Below are 20,903 nucleotides of genomic sequence, written 5' to 3' on the forward strand. Positions count from 1 at the left end.
GCCTCAATCCCCTCCCCACACCCATTCCCCCCCAGCCCAGAGCCCCCTCCTGCACCCTGAACTCATTTCTGGCCCCACCCCAGAGCACACACCACCAACTAAAGCCCCCATCCCCTCCTGCACCCCAACCCCAATTTTTTGAGCATTCATGGCCCACCATACAAGTTTCTATTCCCAGATGTGGCCCTCGGGCCAAAAAGTTTGCCCACCCCTGCCTTAGAAGATGGTGATCTCAGACCAAATGAAATCCCTAAAATTACATTTGAATAATTGGACCCTATTGGATTCCTGCAGACTGTTGGAAGCCTTGAACTTGAATATTTCACATTCTCAAATTGTTATGAACACAGATGTATTTGGGGAGACAAGAGAAACTTCAGCACTTTCCAGTAGTGCAGGCTATACGATAGCATCTTGGAAAGGGGCAGCATCTGAAATATATTCCAGAGCTATGGAAATCAGCTTTCTGCTAAGAAAACAATGGTTCTATATCAACAAACAGGAAGGACTAGGACATCCATCTTGAGTTAGGAAGTCTTTCAACTCAGTTGATATCCCCTAAGAACAGCAGGCAGACCTCAAATGTGTAGAAGAAATTCCTCTTGGTGAGTCACTTGTCTTAAGAAGGAATGTCACTGGTGTCAAATAAGAGCCTCCAAAACAGAAATTCTTTTGACAATCAAAACAGAAGTTCTTTACCATTTGATTTCTTGACCTGTCAAGTATAGAGTCACTTTCTTATTTTCATGCAGCTTAATTTGAAAAAAGGCAAGACAGCACTAATTCAAAATAGCCAGCATGTTTGAGCAGATTGATAACTAAATGAGAAACTTTTTCAGCCAACAACAATTAAATTGGAAGACCGAGTGAGCGGAACCCAGAGTATGTTCCGGGCAGCTTAAGTTAAATGAAAGATTAGCACTGTCTGCTCAATATAATGGAAGTTTATTTAATAGATTGACCTGGTAAGTCTTTTGTCATCGTGGAACTTCTCCAGGCTTTCTGGGTCAGGAGACTGACAGTAATCCCTGAAGGAAGGGAAAGTGGATGTTGAAATTTTTATTGAAGGTTTCCTATGTCAAAATTGTTCTTCTACATGGTGAAACAAGTTTCTTTGTAATTCTGTTTTGGTTGTGCATTTAAGCTGGAAGGGCAGCCCTTCAACAGGTTTAGTTTATTGATTGTCAAGAGAAGACTTGCTATTTAAATTTTAAAGATACTCTGCAAACCTGCTGTATCCGCTGCTCCATGAGCAAGCAAATTCTCCCCAAACCACTTTTCCTGTACAAATCAGAGTGCCCAGGAGATGAATAGGGTTCGTTTATATTAGTTTTCAGTTTAATCTCTCTTCCTGCCAGATCTTTTATCTTCCACCAGGAGAGGAAAAAGAATAAATAAAGTATTCTACAGATGCAGTATATAAACAGAGCAGAGTCCCAAGGTGCTGAGGAGATTAATAGGCTCCATTGTTGAATCAAACTGTTCACTAGATCGAACTGTTTGGGTTAAGCACACTCAAGTGGTGTTTACACTAGCAGTAAACAAATGAAACTGAATTGTTCCAGGAAATGGACCAGCGCGGATTAGCTCATTTAAGGGCATTCAGCATTCTTGTTTGTGTGTGCTTTTCCATTTTCTTGATTAAGTGGCTTCAGGGAACTTACTAAAGTCAGCCATACCTTAACTCCTGCTTCCCATTAATTTTCATTGTGCACTTGGGTGTAGTGAGGTGAACAGTTGTTTGGCCGCGGTCATAGGATAAGTTCTATGAAAGGCAAAGTAAAGAGTGCAAAGAGAAAACTTAGCCTATGGTTTTCATAGTAAATATATTCTCAATGTAGATTGCTATTGAGCTCTTGTAGTCAAGATCACTGTTAGCAAGCCTTTGCCAAACAAACCCCAACTGGTGTGAGAAATCTACTGTTCTGCAGGTATCTATCCAGGATTCCTACGACTTGCTGTGTCAGGGGTCACATTAAGATGACTTTGCTCTCAGAAAGCTATTACTATAATAAATATATTTTGAATAATTAAAAGATGCAGCCTTTATAGCCCAACTGGCATCAAGCCTGAGAGGGTTTTAACTGGTTAAAGAACCAGCCAGCAAAGCACTGAATTAGTGATTTGTATGTTGGTGACATTTAACACATTTGGGACATCTCATCTTCATTTGCAGGCAGTGTATGGCTTCATCTAGGTGATCTGTTAGGGACTGCAGTGCAGTTCTGAACCATATGCACAGATATGTTGCCAAAATCTCTGGCTAGGTCCTCAGTTGTTTTCAGAAATGTTTGTAATTTTAAGCGTGGAATGTGAAAACAGCTGGTATTATTAAAAACTGAACAAGTCTTTAAATCCACTGACAAGACCCAAATGTCACCTCTTCTTGACTGCCCCAGTCATGACTTGGGGGAGAATATATGACGCCATGCTATGTAATAGAATGCTAAACTGTATATATGTTCAGCCACTAGGTGGCACTGTAATATACATTATTTAAGCTACCCTCCGCCATACCTGGCAGAGCATTAAAGGAACTTTTAGTGAACAGCTGGTATGTCCCTCTGAGAAGAAAGCTCTGTGGCCATTTCATATCTAGTACAGAAGCATGACCTGCTAGTAGCAGCCCTGCAACCTACTATGTACAAGAAATACATGATGTGGTGTCAGAAGTAAACTAGTGCCAGAGGAAAACAGAAGGAACAAAAGTAACAGAGGTTGCAGACTGGAAAAAAGCAACAAAGGATCTCATCAACATGCCACTCTTCAATGCCTCAGAGAGTTTCAGCTTTGACACACCTTCACAATGGACAGACGGGAAGCAGTATTTTGCATGATTATCAGTTGCTACAAAACTCTATAAGGAAAATGAAGAATTTATGCTATTGGGAAGCAGGAAGAGCATATCTTTAAATCCTTTGCCTTTACTGAAGACCGTCACAAAGATGATTATGAAGCGTTCTGGCTATGTTTGATGCAAACTTTGTCTCAGAAACAAGTGGTTTATGAAGGAGCATGTTTTCATCAGAGATTTCAAGGACCAGGGGAAAATATTGAATATTTTTTTAGGCGCTCTGCATGCATTGGCTGAAAACTGATTTTGGAACTGCAAAACATGAAAATATCAGAGACAGGCTTGTTAGTGGGTTAAAAGATAAAAATTTGTCACAGCAGGTGCTATTTAAAATAGACTTAACTGTACACAGCTATTCAAATAGCAAAGCAGTCTGAGCTGGTGAGACAGCAAAACCAAGAGCAACTTATCAAACTTGAAAATAATAAACTATCTTGGATGCTATTAACAGATGCAGCATGATTGCTACAAGTCATTACCATAAGAACCCTAAGGCAAGAGAAAAGAACTCCCAGGCTACTAGGGACAAATTCCAGTCAAACACCAAAGCCTTACACCCAAAATGTACAAAATGTGGAAAATCATATCCCATGAGATGAGGCATGTCCAGCCAAAGATGCAAGGTGTAATGAATGTGCAAAATATGGATATTTTGCAGCTGTTTGCCACACTAAAACAATCAAGGAGCTTCATATTACAGACAATGAAGAGCCATTATTTCTGTGGATCTATCATGTGTGATGACTAATGCTTAGATTTTGTCATGGATATTTTTAGTAAAAGTCATGGACAGGTCACAGGCAATAAAGAAAAATTCATGGACGCCAGTGACCTGTCCATGACTTTTACTAAAAATATCCATGACAAAATGGGGAGTTCAGCTGTGGGGTCCCCACATGGCCCTACAGTGGCTAGGCAGCTGCAGGGGCCTGCTCAAAGCTCTAGGGTCCCCTACCAGCCGTGGTGAGCTCGGAGCTCTGGGGTCCCCCCACCACCTGTGGTAGCCAGGAGCTCTGGGGGGGGGCCTGTACCTCACAGCTGTTGCAGGCTGAAGTCACGGAGGTTGATGGAAGTCAGATTTTGTGACTTCCGCGACCTCTGAAAAAATCGTAGCCTTAGTAATGACAGAGCCTGTCTAGAGAGTGAAACTTAATATTAATAGGGACCAATTAGGAAGAGGACCAATCAGGGCTCTTTCTGAGCAGCCGTTTGTCTGCTCTGCAAAAACCCCAGACATTTCCTGATATTTGAAAAGTCACCTGAACAGAGAAAGGAGGCTCAAAAAAAAGAGGCTGCGTCCAGGAAAACCCAGACATATGGTAATCCTATCAAAGACCAGCAATCTTCTTAGGCATGATAGCCATGATGGGCCTAGTGAAAACGGTGGAAGAACTCGACAGAGAATTTGAAGATATTGGACTTTTGAAAGGAGATCCAGTACAAATAAACTAGAGACAATGCTGAACGATGTAATGTACAAACACTTCTACCAGACAGACTTTGGAAGAGACTAGCTCCAGATTTATGCTAATTCAGAAGACATCATTACCGGATCGTACTGATCTATTTTCCAAATGCATGGAAATAATTAACTTGAAAGACAAAGCATGATGCAGTGTTATTAAGCTCAAGTGCACTTTTGCTCACTTTGGTATTCCAGAACAACTAGTGACACACAATGGACTACAATTCAGTGCAGCATAATTTAAGTCATTCCAAACTAAATATGATTGATCATATTACTAACAGCCCACATTACTCACAAGAGAATGAAGAGGCTGAGAGAGCAGTAAAAACAGTCAAGAAAATCGTATGCTGGAAGAGCCATTTCTTGCTCCGAGTTACAGATAACAGCACGAGCATCTGGTGGGTCTAGTTCTACACAACTTCTGCTGGGAAGATCACTCAGTACTGCTGTTCCAACTTGAGATAGTCTTTTCCAAAGTGGCCAGACATGAAGAGAGTTGCCAAATTGGATAAAAAGGAAAAAAAAGAGTATGAACACTGTTACAACAGACACCACTCAGAACTGCCACGTCTAGGATCTGGTGACCGAGTTCATGTCAAATTGGAAAGAAAAACTTCAGCTGTCATAAAGAAAAAGAATTCAGTGTTCAGAACATATGTGATGGAGGCCAACAGTGGAGAGTTCAACAGAAATTGTCAACATCTACAGTTTGTTCAGAACTGAACAATCAGAGAAAATTCTACAGATGGCAGACAGAGAACAAAAAGATGACGATTCAAAGATTCCAAACTGAACACAGCCAATTGTTGCAGCAAATGGACAGCCAGATGACAAAGTTGCTGTGCATTCGGGTTATGTAATTAGAAAACCAGTATGATTCAGTGACACTTAACAGATCGATCTGTTCTGAACTTCAAAGACAGCATGAGAGTGTAAATTTTGTAAATGGTAGGAATGTAGAAGAGATATAATGGAATGCTAATCTGTATTATACTAATCTATCACTATGTGGCACAGTGTATACCATACCTTATTTAAGTTAACCTCAGCCACATCTGTTCACTATAAGAAGGAAGTTCTATGGCCACTTCATATCTGGTACAGAAGTGTGACCTGCTAGTAACAGCCCTGCAACCTACTGTGTACAAGAAATATATGACATGCTAAGGTGAAAAGAAGACAGAGTATTTAATTTCCAACATATTTCATTTTTCACCTCTCTGAAATTTGGGACTGTAATTCAGACAGCAGAGAAGCTCAGTGTGTGAACTGACAGTGGAGGTTTTACACTACCGCTGGAGCAGTTTATTCCAAGGAGCCATCCTAAGAAATTATTAGATTGAATATAAGACAATACATCTGTAGGAAACATCCAGGCATGTAGAAGCCTTCCCAGGTCTTGCAGCAAAGAGCTAATCTGGCTGACAGAGTCACTCTTCCACACCTGCTAGAAAGCTGGGTAGAAAAATGTTGCAGACTAGCTGTGAATTTCATTACAGCCCTTCAGCCAGAGACACTCATAGGTGCAGTGTGTAATGGACTGCTAAACAGATGGGTTGCGAAATACACAGCCCATCTGTCTTTATTATGCTCATTTCCTCTTTTATTAAACTGTTAATGAATACAGTTTTTAGTTATTAAACAGTGACAAGGGTAGCATCCCTTTCCAGTAGACACATGTGCAATCTACCTAACCATGGGGGTAGACAGGAAGGTTTCTTTTGTTCCTCTGAGGAAAGAAGTTAAAGGAAGCATATTGTAGTCATAGACATTCACTCACTTCTTAAGGGCTTTTAACAAGCACCTCAATATTATTAACATGTGTGTGTTCCTCCACCAGACTCTCCCTGGAAAGTGCATCTATCAAATGTTAACCCTAAAATGACCAGCATCACTGTGAGTGGATTAACTCCAGCCCGTACCTACCAATTTAGGGTGTGTGCTGTTAACCAGGTGGGCAAGGGCCAGTATAGCACTGAGACCAGCAGGTAAAGTAAAAGTAGATCCCTATGTAAAGCATGTGAAGTAACCCCTAATCTGTTCAGAATTGTTAAAATGAAGTTACCTTTTGTACCACAGTGCGGGGATGTGGGCACTCAGCGGACAGCCCTGGTTACATGAAGTGCCTAAGAACTTTGAGCAGTATTTAGCCATACTGGCAGTTAGCACCAGCAGCAGCACATTCTGCATGCATTGGGGACAGAGGTGCATCCATCTTTGCAGAGTAACAATCAAACAGGAAAATAGAAGAAGATGAAATGAATGCATGTAGGGCCAAAATATGTTTTCCTGTTGTTTAAGACTCAGTGGTTAACTCTGGCCTGGGCAGAGCACTCACCCAGTCACTGCATGTCACTTCTATAATTACTTCACTTGTGACATAGAAAGATGGCTTCATCAAGTTTAGTTTCAGATGTATCCCCCTACCTTTATAAACCAAAGCTTGCTATGAGCATGAATTGTAGAACAGCTGAGGTTTAAATGGCTTTTTCAACATGCAGGTGTTTGATATGAAAAATAGTGAAAGAGTCAAAAGGAGTCACAGATTCTGATCTGAGCTCTAACTCATTCAGGCTTGTAATGTTTTCATACAGTTGAAGCAGCATGGGGGATTCAGACAGAATAAGGTTACCTCAGCTGTCCTCCTTGTTGCTTGCTTAACTGATTTTCTATTATGTTGATTTGTTGTAACTATTTCATGCAAAGTCATCAGTAGTTTGATCAGCATTATGCTTCTTTCTAGTCTTTGGACTTAAGTAAATAAAGCTGGTTCACATTTAGTGGAGACATAAAATAAAATGCTAGAGCTTTTTCTCCCAACGCCCACATCCCATCACATTCTTTTGTGCTTAGATTGATGTTACCTGAAGAACCTCCCAGCGCTCCTCCTAAAAACATAGTAGCGAGTGGACGTACCAATCAGTCTATCATGGTTCAGTGGCAGCCTCCTCCTGAAAGTGAACATAATGGGGTTCTCCATGGGTACATCCTAAGGTGAGTGACTTATGCTCTGGCCTAGAGGGATCTTAATATAAAGTCTGGCGCTAAATGTCTTAGTGTCTTAGAGGTGGACATCCTAGCGGTGTGATACAAATAAAAAAGAAAGAGTGTTTAAAAGACAATGTCTAATTCTGTTCTAATTTATCATTAGATATTATTTGCACAGTGCCATGCGTGCATAGTGCTTTGCAGACAAATAAAAGACTCCCTACTGCAAGGAGCTCATAATTTAAGTCAGACATATCACACAAGTGGAACAGTGGCATTCTGGGTTCTGGAAGAACAAGGATATTGCCAATAAAGTAGAGAGGATGTGACAGATCAGGTGAGCCATGGCCAGATTAGGGTTTGGAGTTGAAAATAAATTAAGTAAATAGTCTTTCTGCAGCCCAGCTATACTGTTAATGTAAAGGGACTTCAAATGGGTAACTGAAAAACACTTATTTCATCCAATCTTTCCACTTATGTATGGAGAGGGTGTGGCTCCTAAAACAGGGTATGATCAGATTGAGAGATTTCCCAGACCACATTCATTTTCTAGTCTCTTTGGGAGTCAGTAACCAGTCCAGCTGGACTCAGCGATTGCATGGTTCCCAGTTGGCTCCCTAATTGTCCCTGCAGTGAGAGCAGGCAGCTGTGGCATTCCCTCTGCTCAGGAAGGCCTTGTCTACACTCGATTCTTTTCTGGGAAATCTAACATTGTACAACCACTGGTATAGTGCCAAGCAAGGTTGGAGCCCCAGTTTAGACAGACTACAGATGGCTGGTGGTATTTTTACCAGTCCTCTAGATCTGCTAAAGGATATGGTGATAAAAATTCTAGTACCCTTTTTACACTAGTGTTATCACTTTGCTACCATTGATGGAGCTGCTTTGGTGGTATTACTGAGGGTGGAAATTTCCTGCCAAGCCTAGTGCAGACACAGCTGACGAATGTTAACCATTTCCCTGTCACCCAAGCAATGAGGTCTGTATGTCCAATCAGAAGATACAACAATGTGGTTTATATAACTCTTGACTATATTCCTGCACCCCAGCCTTCTTACCTGGCAGTTTTTCAAATGTCAATTTGTAAAAAAAATATTTTTTAAAGTGAAAAGATGTGTACACAGCACATACCGTATTTGGCGAGCTCTCACTATGGTATGCTTTCTCCACCACCCCTTTTTATTGTCATTTTTGTGTGTGTTATATCTATTTTATAGACTATCTGCTCCTCTGGGCAGGGATTTGTCTGCAGCAACTATGGTGTCATGCACATCTATGGGTCCGTCTATAAATAACAAACAGTAACTGTAGGCAACACTGTTTGCACGCCATCAATCTTGGCCAGTTTACTACATTTCTTGGTGAAAGCCTGTGAATCAAAATTGCAATATGCCAAAGACTAAAGCTGAAGCTTTGAGTTCAGATGGATTGCTGGGGAAAGCCGCAGGACCTTATTCGCTACTGGGCACAGATATATTGGGGAGCTGGTTGCAGCTCACTGATTCAGGGCTCTGGTTGTGGTGGAACAGGAGGTATCCTGCTCTTTGCTTACACTGCTGAGGTCCCTAATGGCAGCATAGTGTCACATTTGGTGGAACTCAGCTCTGCCACGCCGCTTTCTGCCCCTACTATGTCCCTTCCTCCCCATTTACTCAAGGGTTGGTGAGGGAGGTTATTTTAGAAGATTTCCCCCTACGGAGGAAGATGTCTTCACTGGGAATTTCTGGTTGGTAAGCAACCTTGGTGGATCAGAGAATCTGTTACCATTTTCTCTGGTGCTGATATACTGTTGAATGAGTGGGATCAAAAGGCACTCTAGTGGGTCAGCTAGTCCAATCCCTTGCTTTGTCACAGGATTGGTTTTGATATTCCTAAACCAGCCCTAATAGATTGGTAGTTAGTCTGCCCTTAAATACCTCTGGAGATAGCAATTTTGCAGCCTCCCTACCCTTCGCAGCCTGTTCTACTGTCTGACTGTTTCATATAACATGTTGACTAATTTTTAGGTTAAACATTTCCTTCTGCAGCTCATGCCAAATTAGCATAATTGATCCCTGTCCTCTCTTTAACATCCCTTTTCATATTAGTAGAAAGTTATCCAGTCCATTGTCATCAGTCTGTACGAGTTTGTTGAAAACATTCTTTAGACGTTTAAATTATTGTGTCTAGGCTCCTGAGTAGGGAAACAAACCATTCAACAGGAATTTAAAATTGTAATAAAACTTTCCCCTGTAATATTCCAGGGTTGTTCTTGGGATTCAAAATGTGAGGGTTACAGGAAGGTATCTGCTGTTGAAGGGTTTTTCTGTACTAGTTTCAGCTGAGTTAGACTACAGTTGCTCTTTATTAAAGGTGCCTTTTGAAATTAAGGATGTGAAAGACCCACTATAACATCAGGTCCATTGCGCTGTCTTTGCAGCATAGAATGATAATCCCACCGTAGAGGATGTATTGGACTTAAACTGACAGAATGCCTGATCTTAAAAGTGAAGGTGCACTGCACAAGGCCTATACAATATACAGCAAAGTATATATATGGTGAGAAAAATCACTAGGGCATGACATTTCTGAACTGGCCTTTTTCCTCTGCTCTCTTTCTCACCAGCAGAGTGTTGTTTTTATAGGGGTGTCACACTAAGAGCACAATAGATTAGACCACAGGAGCACTCCACATTTTGACTGCTACCTGTGAGAGAAAACAGAGTGCTGAGCAAAGAATTGACATTGCCAAGATTCATACAACCTTCCTATCATCCCATAAGTGGAGGAAGGGGCGGTCGTGCATTGAATGGAGGCAGAGAGAGCCACCTAATAATCCCAGGGAGAGATTCTGACATTGCTTTGCTATATTTGCCTTCTGATTTTGTGTTAATATTTCATGGAGCTATGCTGATGTAGTCTCAATACAAAACATGCCCAAGTCAGGAAGCCACACTGCTCTTCCAACTCTTTGGGGTTGTCTGTATCACTGCTATTGGGTGATCAAGAGCTGCACTGAGATCTCTCTAGGAACAACAAAATCTCTAAGAATTAGGCCTTGTCTAAACACAGGGATTGCACTGATTAAATTTATATTGGTTTAAAATCACACCGTAAATGAACCAATGAAACTTTCTCATGTAGGTAAGCCTTTAGTTATTGTTAAGCAGGGGCTGACTTAAAACAGCATAAACATAGTACGATGAATAAAATTCCAAACCTTCCCATAGTTGCCTTTTCACAGAATAGCAATGCTTCATTTGCAAGTCATAATGCCATTTGGTCTACTTATTTCTGATATGTTGATTAGCATATTGTAAGTATCTACTACACAGCTTGTTTCCTAAAGGGAAAAAAAGCAAACAGTCTCACTTGAAGTGTTCAAATTTCCAAGGGTTGTTTGAGAGGAAATGGTAATTATAGAAAACGGTGGATTCTCAGAGTGCAAAAGAACACACCAATAAAAAAGAAGGCATCCAAATCTGTTCTGTTTTCCATAACGCCTCCTACAGGGAAATGTATTCAATTGTTCCACCTCTTTGGCAGAGGTTCATCACTATATAGCTATGATATATTACTAATCCTTATTTGGCAAACTGTTTCATCTATGTATTACCATTCTTCTGATTCCCACTCTTTAGCAAGCTCTTCAGTCCCTAGGCAACCCCTGTTTCAGGCCTTGTTATAATCATTCTGTGAATGTGGATTCCTGATGCAGGCTTGAGCTGACAGTCCCTTAGACCAGAAGGCCTGAACGCTACTGAGATCTTCTTGCTTTTCAGGTTGAGGCTGAGGAAGAAAACATTTCTCAAACTGATTTACATCAGCACCCTGATAAAAATCCTGTCCATGATATTTTTTATACTAAATCACAGCTTTTACTAGACAAGCCACATTTAAAAAGCTATAATTTTTCTACAGCCATAAAACAAGATAAAATGCCAGTTTTGTTTAGCCCTGAGCATGTAATTTCAGTGAAATCAGATTATAAATACTATAGCAGTCAAGCAGGGTATGATCTTATCAGGGGTTAGTCTGTTGTTTTTGAGGACGTTCTATTATCCTTTGTATAATTCTGCAGTAAAAGTTTGAATATTGCATCTTCAGAGAGGAAGCTGTTTTGCTAGTCAGTGCATTTGCTATAATTGATGCCTTTTAACTGACTGCATTGAATTTTCCTTTTCTGTATGCAGGTATCGCCTGGCAGGCCTCCCTGGGGAGTATCACTATAAGAACATCACCAGTGCAGAGATTAACTACTGTTTGGTGAAAGACCTGATCATCTGGACTCAGTATGAAATCCAGGTGGCATCTTATAATGGAGCCGGGCTGGGAGCATTCAGCAGAGCAGTGACAGAGTACACTTTACAGGGAGGTGAGCTCCGCTCTGCAGGCTAAACTGCAAATCCTTTGCAGTCACTAATTTTTAGACCGAGTGAACAAATAGTGCAAGGGTTTGTCGGAGACAGAGGATTCTACAGGAGAGGTTCAAGTGAGATAGAGGCATTTACCAAGAGGAAAAGAGAGCCATAAGTCTTATTTACGCTAAAAGTCCTTTACACCTCTCTTCTGCCCTGAAGTGGGTGGAAATTACATCTATAACAAAAGGGTTTGTAATTACTTTTACACGTACTGAAAGGCGTGTTTACAGTACTGGATCAGTCTGAAGAATCCTTAGCATAATTGAGAGTCAGGCCCTTAAGATTTCCATTGATTTCCATGATTGCAGGACTGAATTTTGAGCAAGAGACAGTCTCATGATCTCTGCTTTAGTAGGTCATAAAAACAATTAAACTATTTGAAGAAACTTACACTTTTACAGGGCATGTTAGTTTTTAATCAGGGAAGTATATATAATGGTTTGCTAATTGTTGATAGGAGTACATTATGATGTGAATACATGTATTGAGAGTTGTAGAGAGATTTTAAAAATAGACTATCCAAGTGCAGCACCAATTTACCAAGACAGTTAAAGAGCAAGAAAACAGTCCAAGTTATATCTCAGAGAATCTAAAGTCTTGCAATATAGAAATAAGTAGACAGCCTCCAGTCCTTTAAAAACTTTGTATCGGAGCTGGAAATGCATTTCTTAAAGCCTTCTGCTATTAGATGGGAGTAATATTATATATCCCAGTTCTCTACCGAGAATTGATTTCTAAATGGAAAATCTAAAATTACTTTCATACATTGGTTTCCATTCTCTTTTTGTGCTCAGTTTTGTTTAGTTGGACACTTCAAGCTATCACAGCACCTTAACCTTCCCTCTGCTAAGACCCTGGTTTCTGACTTCCGACACTTTTTGTTTAACCCCGCAATTGACTCTAATGTTCCTTGATATGATAGTTGCTGTTATCATCTTTCATCAGTTCGCTGTCTGTCATTTGTAAGGATATAAATCCTCTGTTACAAACAAAGTGCAGTGAGTCCTGCGTTCAGTATGACTGGTAGAAGTATTTATAATGCAGGACAATCTATAATGCCCTATTCATCTTTATGTAATTCTTACTTAGTACAGATGAAAAAGCTAGGTGTTCCCTTTTTAAGTAATTCACAATAGCAATAAATAGCTCCATAATGGATGTTGCCATCCCCTAATGTTCTTGCGGATATCCTCGGGCTTTCAACCCACTTTAAAAACAGTTTGAATCCTTTTCACATTTGGAGTTGAGCAGAGGGGAGGCTGCGCAGCAGAGTTAGTATCAGGTCTCCGTATGCTAAGAAATGTATCATGTCCTATGCCACTCTCCCTGCAATTGGAGAATGTACAGACACCTGTTGTTTGTGACCATTTCTCACTGCTGACTGTGCCTCCTAAACCAGCAGGCGATTAGGAATGTAAATCAGAGCATGGGTGGAAACTATGTCTTGTAATACATAATATAGTTTAAAGATGAGCCTAAGAAACCTGCATCTATGCACCTTGCCCACCTCTCCACACACACCCCACTTCACACATATTAGTGATTCGGATTGCACTGGCAAAAACCTGCCTGTCTGTGGCTAGAAAAATTACCTTAAATACCTGGTATTAGTTGAATGTGCCATGCAATCAAAACCCTGGCAGCAAATGAGTGCTGAGAGCAGATCAACACATTAATATTGAATTCCCCTCCACCTCATTGGCCACATGAGCTGTGGCCTCACACCTGAATGCATATGATTGGACTTTTATTAGTCTTTTTGGCATTTAGTAGTGGCAGCCCAAGAACCCATAGTTGATTATCAGCTGCTCAGAGCTCTTTTAAAATAACTCGTGGCCAGTGTCTAAGACAGAACGTAACTTGCAAGATGCCTGAAGACCTGAACTCTCACAGAAACTGAGTTATAATGTCAATATAATGAGAGATATTGGCAAAGCATGCAACATCCTGAGGTCTGAGGGTTTGACTGTTTCAAAACCCCAAAAGTCTTTTTAGTGGGATATTCAGTATAACCCTTTGATGCTCTGTGTGTGTGTGTATATATATATATATATGCCTTTCTTCATCAGGGTTTCTCCAGCTGTTCCTTACTTCTTTGATGTTATCTTTGACAGGGATTTGTGCCAACTTTCTGCACAGAGTAGCTGTTGCTCATTTGAACAGAGTCCTTCAGGAGTTTTCATCACTGTGTGAAAAGTTGAGGCTTCCAAGTATCTCTGCACAGAAGAGTTATTTCATAAACATAAAAAGCCTTTTGGAGGATGATGCAAGTTGTCTCCCTTGCTGTGTTTGGTCCAGGAGAGAGACAATTTTTCTTCCCTTCACTCTGGGATCTAGCACTTCGATCTCAATCTTATTTACCTCTGAGGTGCTCTCCCTTTGAACAGCTCCTCCCAAAGTTAAATGCCAGTCCATGGATGTACATTAGCCTTCAAGTAACTTACATAGTAGACAGACATCAATTCCCCACCCATTTTCATAGCCCTCGAGGGTCACCTTTGTGATGTGTCTGAGAGACTGTGGCTCCACACTGAGGAGAACTATACCTGAGTCTCCAGTGCTCAAAAGCTGCTGCCAAACCCCAAGGAGAAAGTTATAATTTCAATATACATCTCTCTGATTTCGTGAGGAAACAGTCTGTAACATCGATCCCATTTCATACCGTTTTACTCAAGCTAGTTCTTCAACAAGTGCGGCAATGAGAAAGAAAGAATTGTTGTTGTTTTAAATACTTGGGAAGTGTTCAAATGCTATGGTAATGGGAGTAAGGGGGCAAAATAGGTTCTTAGTGGCCTACTGTACTTAGACTCTGAAATATGGAAAATGCCCTCCAGTTACAATAGGGCAAACTCAAAACTACATACACTCAAAACCTTCAGACATTATGAACACGAGCCATACTACCAGGCAAATTGACTCAGAGGAGATCAATGAGATTAGTAAAGACAGAGGGCCAATGACAATGCCAACAGGTTGAAGAACCATGCTTGGCCAGTACAACCCAGAACTACCGAACCCTGCTCTATTTTATTTTCTGCAAGAACTGAAGTACCAAAGGCCCCCATCCCAAAAAAAAGTGCCTTTATGACCCACTCTCAAAATAAATTTGGGCACTTTACATTGCTTCAGGAAACCAATAGGTCTACTCTAAATGAGCCAACTAGAAAAGAGAGAGGTCATTCGTGCTGGTCCTGAAACCTGAGGTTTAACTTGTTCTCCGAGGAATTCTTTTTGACTGGAAAGTGTAGAGCAAAAGGAAATGCATCTCTTAGAGTCATAGCATTTAGGCCAGAGGAGACCACCAGATCATCTAGTCTAACCTCCTGTGTATTGCAGGTGGTCAACACCACCCAGCACCTACACACTAAACCCAACAACCAAAATTAGACCTAAGTATTCCATCAACACACCCTGCTCCTGTGAGAGGGAAGAAGGAGAGAATGAAACCCACTGGCCAGTTCAGCAGTCCTCTTGGTATTCATGTTGTATATGACAATTCAACCTTCTTTCCTCCAACTGATAGCAGGAAAGTTCTGAGGGCCAGTCTTGTAGCCCAAAGTTCCAAGACATGGATACGTAGTCTGATCTCTTCTTTTTTGCTTCCAAAGCAGTGCAGTTTAGAGACATCCTCTATTGGGTATACCTGTGCCTATCATAAAGGTTAGGAACAGTTGAGTGAATGGTGCTTCTTGAACTCATGAGAGGTTGGAACCACCAGATTAGTGAATCCTTGATAGACATGATAGGGAGAGACAGAAGAGCAAGGTGAGTATTCGGATGATGTTTCTTCCTTAGCAATATGAAGGGAGTCACAAAGGAAATCTTGTTCCCTTTTCATTGAAAACTTGCCAGCAGGGCTGCCTTCTGTGTGTAGAAAATAGTTCTGAGGAAGAAATGTAGCTGCTATCCTTGAATCAAGAGTATCATCTCCAAGTGTTGGGTCCTTTGTTAGTTAAAAAATAGATTTCTCCCTGTTATTCCTTTAGGCCAAGTGGCTGAAACAAAGAGCAAGAGACTTGCAGAGGGGAATCTGCTTAGAGCAACCAGTTGTCTACGGTCAGATTGTGAACTGCTGCTTTATGATTATCAAGATGGGAGGGAACAAGGACCTCACTTCCCCTTCATGCCCCTACACAGAAGGGGCACAGAATTAAAGTCCTGGATCTCAGGCCAGGTGCTTAGGGAGAAAATGCTTCATTCCCTAAGGGGGTGTATCAGCAGCTACACAATAAGAATTATGTGCTTTTGAGGCAAAATTATTTCCAGAGCTCCCACTGGGGCTCCACAGCTTAGCACCTGAAACCACTGCATGAAAGGAACAACCAAATTCTCAGATGGAGAAAAATCTGTGAGCCTGCCTTATTGAGATGTGAAAGTTGGCATCCTGAAAGTCAGGAGCTTGGGATCTTTCTGCACGCCTTTGTTGAAGATTTATATTTAAAACTAGTAGTCTGTCTATCTGAATCTGTGTGAGAATTAAATGCCTATTCACACATAGCTAGAGACATGGACATGTGCTTATCCTTAATTCCTTCTTATTCCCATAATCTTGTTGGCGAACCCCATTTAATGGCTTTTATCTACAGTGCCTCCATGACCTTTTCTGCTAAGAGTCGTTTTAGAATGTTTTACAATTCAAGCACTTGAATTCTAATACATTTTTAGCCAGATTAACTTTACCTGGAAGAATATAAAGGTTTGTTTCTGTCATACCAACTATGCTCTGAAATTCAGGGACATTTCAAAGGTGTCACACAAAGTTTGGAGCTGTACTCCAATGTGAGAGCTTCAATATAATCACAAACATTACCAAAATTAGGTTTAAAAAAGTCCAACATGCAATTACATAAGGATTTCTTTGTAAATACTTGTTGAAAGGAAGTTTTGTGTTCCTTGATAATAAATATATAACACAGATCTGCGTAGCTAAATACTGTGTATAATTAGAGATACCTTTGTATCCAATTTCAGCTCTCGCTACTTACTGATGATTTAATTTGGAGCATTGTTTGAGAGGTCAGCTCTGATGGAAATGTAGCACAACCCAAGTTCATGTTTTAATATACACTTGTTCAGATAACCATGGAGGTCAACTTTAACTTCAGCTCATAAAGAGAGAATTTAGCGTTATGTTTTGAAGTACATTCAGGATTATATTGCCACATTTTAACTGATAAAAATCGATTGTATTATGCTTATGCAATAAAATTAAGCTTATGCCCATTAGCCAGCCTTGTTCTCTCCATGTTTAAAATGCATTAATTAAGATGTAGATGTTGATTTTCTATAAAGAATTCCAAAGATAAATTATACCATAAATCATGATTTCCAGCATACCAAAGATTTTATTTTTTTCTGGTCAAGTTTCCCCCCTCCTTCCCCCCGCATCATTTTTCTTCTTGTAATATGTATTTTTGGACTAGAATGATTTATTCTAGTTTCAGAACATTCATAAAAAGAAATGAAAAAAAAATTGGTTATCCACATTTCTAAAACTTTTGTAAATACTCCTAAGTGTTTGCTTGGGTTTCTTAGAAGTTTACTAGAGTGAGAATTATAAATGAAACCCTGTGTTTGTAGGGTCCGTGCTCCTTTTCTGTTAGTAAATTCTCAATGCTGTAGCAAGTGACAGTTCCCACAAGGCAGATTTTCCAGTTCCTAAAAGGCCCTCTGAACTCAGGATGAAATCCTGGCATCACTGAAATCAATGGCACCAGGATTTCACCATTAAAGAAAAAGATGATGTCCAACAAAATCCAAAATAGGAGTAAGCTGGCAATGTGCAGGATACAGAAAATGTTTTACAACAACTTTTGTTGTTAGGAATGTGCTGTTAGGAATGGCTTGATATTTAACTATCATCTATCCTGCAGAACAATATTCGGTCACCTTCACATATATTCATTGTACTCTACGAACAACAAACTATTCCTAGTGGTATTGTACACACACACACACATATATATATATATATGTATATACACACACACCAATATAATACCAATAAGATTGAAGTGTCAAAATTAAGGAGAAGAAAAAAGGAGAGAGGATGATGCTTGATTTACCCCTCATGTCAAAATACCATGCAGGAGGGTATTATAATCCGTCAATGAGTTGTTCATAACTTTCTAACATCAAACTAAGTGTAAAAGATGTTTCAAACACTTTTCTCCTATAATAGGAAATCTCTGACAAATATATTATAAAAATAATAAGGAAATATACCGGAAGGCAGGAATTTTAATTTAAGAAATAAGCTTTTCTAATGTAGGGTGACCAGATGTCCTGATTTTATAGGGACAGCCCCAATATTTGGGGCTTTTTCTTATATAGGCTCCTATTACCCACCACCCCCGTCCCGATTTTTCACACTTGCTATCTGGTCAGCCTATTTTAATGTGAGCCATAAATATGCAAAACACTACACAGGGAAGCTATGAATAGGACTATACATATATCACAGGACTCCAGTGACATGACAGGTTTCATCAGAGTTTTTGATAAGAGGTTTATGAGTGTAACAGGGTGGAACTCATCACCGTGGCACCGCCTGCTGGTCATCCTGGGAATTATCTCTCGGTTCTTCCAGTCCACCTTCAGCTAGTGGTGTCATGCCTGCCATCACTGTTGTTGCCACTCTTTGGACCCAATCGCTCCCCGGACCGCAGCGTCTTCTTATGGGCACAGCCCTCCAGCTGTGCCCCATTCTGCTTTCTCCCTCCTTCTAGGGGGGCCAACAGTCCTTAGTCCCACCCCTTGCCTCAGCGGCCAACTGCACTCCCTCACTTCAGGGGCAAACTGCAATCTGGATACTGGCCACTCTCCTCATTGGCAAGTGGAGTGCAAGGGAAGGGACCCAGGCCTGCCCGCTACTCTGTGTCCCAACCAGGGAACCTATAGCCGGCAGCCACCTACTGCCCTCCTCCAATCTGCTGCCTATTTTCCCTGGGCCACTTCCCCCGTAGCCCTAGCACCCTCTCAGCCCTTGTAGCAAGGCCCCAGCCTGGCAGTGGTCAGCCAGCAGCTCACCCTCACACTCTGCTGCCCCTGCCCAACACTGCTCTATCTAGGGTGCTTCTTCAGGTAGCCAGTCCTCCTCCCTTACTTTCCAGAGAGAAACTCCCCTCTGCTCCCCTCAGCCCTTTATATATGGCCCTCACGGCCCTGATTGGCTGCTTCAGCTTCCCCCTATTGGTGGGCTCAGTAAGCCCTTTCCTGATTACTGGATTCTGCTCAGCTTCCCTAGTGCTGCTTTTAACCCCTTCTTCTCCCTGTGTGGGGCAGCCGCCCCACCACAATGAGGAATAATATTTCCTAAGCAATGTGGTATACAGCTGTAATGCTATCAAAACATTCTCATGAATCTCTAAACCAAAGGTGAGCAAACTACAGCTCGCGGGCCGGACCCTCCTTCCCAGCCCCTGAGCTCCTGCCCCGGGAGGCTAGCCCCCGGCCCCTCCCCTGCTGTTTCCGCTCCCCTGCAGCCTCAGCTCACTGCGCAGCGGGTGCAATGCTCTGGGCGGTGGGCTGTGAGCTCCTGCGGCAGTGCAGCTGCAGAGCCACGGCCTGACCTGGTACTCTGTGCTGCACAGTGGCGGCGGCATGGCTGGCTCCAGCGGGGCGGCGTAGCTGTAGCGCCGCCAGCCACTGGTGCTCCAGGCAGCGTGGTAGGGGGCAGGGAGTGTGGGGGGGGTTGGATAGAGGGCAGGGAAGTTCGAGGGGTGGTCAGGGGGTGGGGGTGTGAATAGGGGTCGGGGCAGTCAGAGGGTGGGGAACAGGGGGATTGAATCCTGGGGGGGCAGTCAGGAATGAGAGGAGGGGTTGGATGGGGTGGCGGGGGGCAGTCAGGGGCAGGGGTTCCGGGGGCAGTCAGCGGACAAGGAGAAGGGGTGGTTGGATGGGGCAGGAGTCCCGGGGGGGCAGTCAGGAAGGAGAGGGGGGGTTGGATGGGGCAGCAGGGGGGCAGTCAGGGGACAGGGAGTGGGGGAGGTGGATAGGGCAGGGGTTCTGGGGGGGTTGGATGGGGCAGGAGTCCTGGGGAGGGGGAAATGGGGGGGGCTGGGCCATGACCTCCTCCCCAACCGGCCCTCCATACAATTTCCGAAACCCAATGCGGCCCTCAGGCCAAAAAGTTTGCCCGCCCCTGCTCTAAACCGTAAGAACTTTATAATGGCAAGAGATAGCATTGTAAGCCTTATAATGCATACTGGGGATTCTAATATATGGTAGGAATAATGTTCTACTTTCAGTGATAATTTAGAGCACCTCCGCATACATTCTGACCCCGAACTTGCTGGTTATGTATAATCCATGAGTAATGACATCAGAAGTCAGTTTACGGGTATAGAATTCTGGTGACATACAGTTACAGTGTATATAGAAGGGCGAAAAAGGGTAGTAAACGTGTAACAGAAATTTCAGGCCATACAGTCATCAAGGAATTTCAGTGACATAAGACTAAACAGAAGTGTGATGCTTGAATAGTTTATAATGTCATTCCTGAAATGCTTGGTTTATACCTTAATTTTCCTTTGTAGGGCCCTTCGGAGGAAATCCTCAGCTGGTATAAATTTGTCATAGCTCCACTGGCTTCTATGCAGCTGGGACTGTGTATACCAGCTGAAGATCTGCTCCCTTATAGTTAGCTGATTGTGAGTTTTATTAGTTTGGTGTGGGTCAGTTTCCACTAATGTTTTTATCTCCACTGAGTGTAGCTTCTGGTGGACAAATAATCGTTTGTGCTTTTTCAAATTTTCTGGTGGCTTGTCTTGCTTATGACATGATTTTGAAAAGCACGGAGCAACCATAACTCTCGTTGGACGTGGGGAATTGGGGCTATTTCTCAGACTCAGGTTATTAATTTTCACTAGAAAATTCCCATTTGAACGTAATGAAAACAGTACTTTTAAAGCATCAAAAATAGTGGTGAAGAATTCCTCCCTTTATGGAATATAAACAAACATGGCCACCAATGGATAGATCTCTGAAAACATTTATTATTTGTGACATATATTATTTTTGCTAACTTTCAACGGGTTTTGGCAAATCTTGGTTGAATATGCATGTATTGTATGAATAAATACCGTAATAGGATGGAAAAAGCAAATGAGAAAAAATACTTTATTCCAGGGGATAATCTGTATTCCACAGGAGATTTCTTCATCGTATATTTTTCAGAACAGTAAATGATATA

General features: G+C 41.7%; 1 protein-coding gene across 1 annotated transcript in view; it reads left to right on the top strand.

Annotated features, from left to right (window-relative positions):
* SDK1 (sidekick cell adhesion molecule 1) overlaps positions 1-20,903 on the top strand; it is a 660,854-nt gene that overhangs the window by 501,139 nt on the left and 138,812 nt on the right. The window contains exons 15-17 of the mRNA XM_054042917.1: positions 6,163-6,310; positions 7,176-7,316; positions 11,483-11,664. Coding sequence (XP_053898892.1) covers positions 6,163-6,310; positions 7,176-7,316; positions 11,483-11,664 — 471 coding nt within the window. The remainder of the gene's footprint in view (positions 1-6,162; positions 6,311-7,175; positions 7,317-11,482; positions 11,665-20,903) is intronic.

This window comes from Malaclemys terrapin, chromosome 10 (assembly GCF_027887155.1).
Source record: "Malaclemys terrapin pileata isolate rMalTer1 chromosome 10, rMalTer1.hap1, whole genome shotgun sequence".
In the NCBI taxonomy this organism is placed as follows: domain Eukaryota; kingdom Metazoa; phylum Chordata; order Testudines; family Emydidae; genus Malaclemys; species Malaclemys terrapin.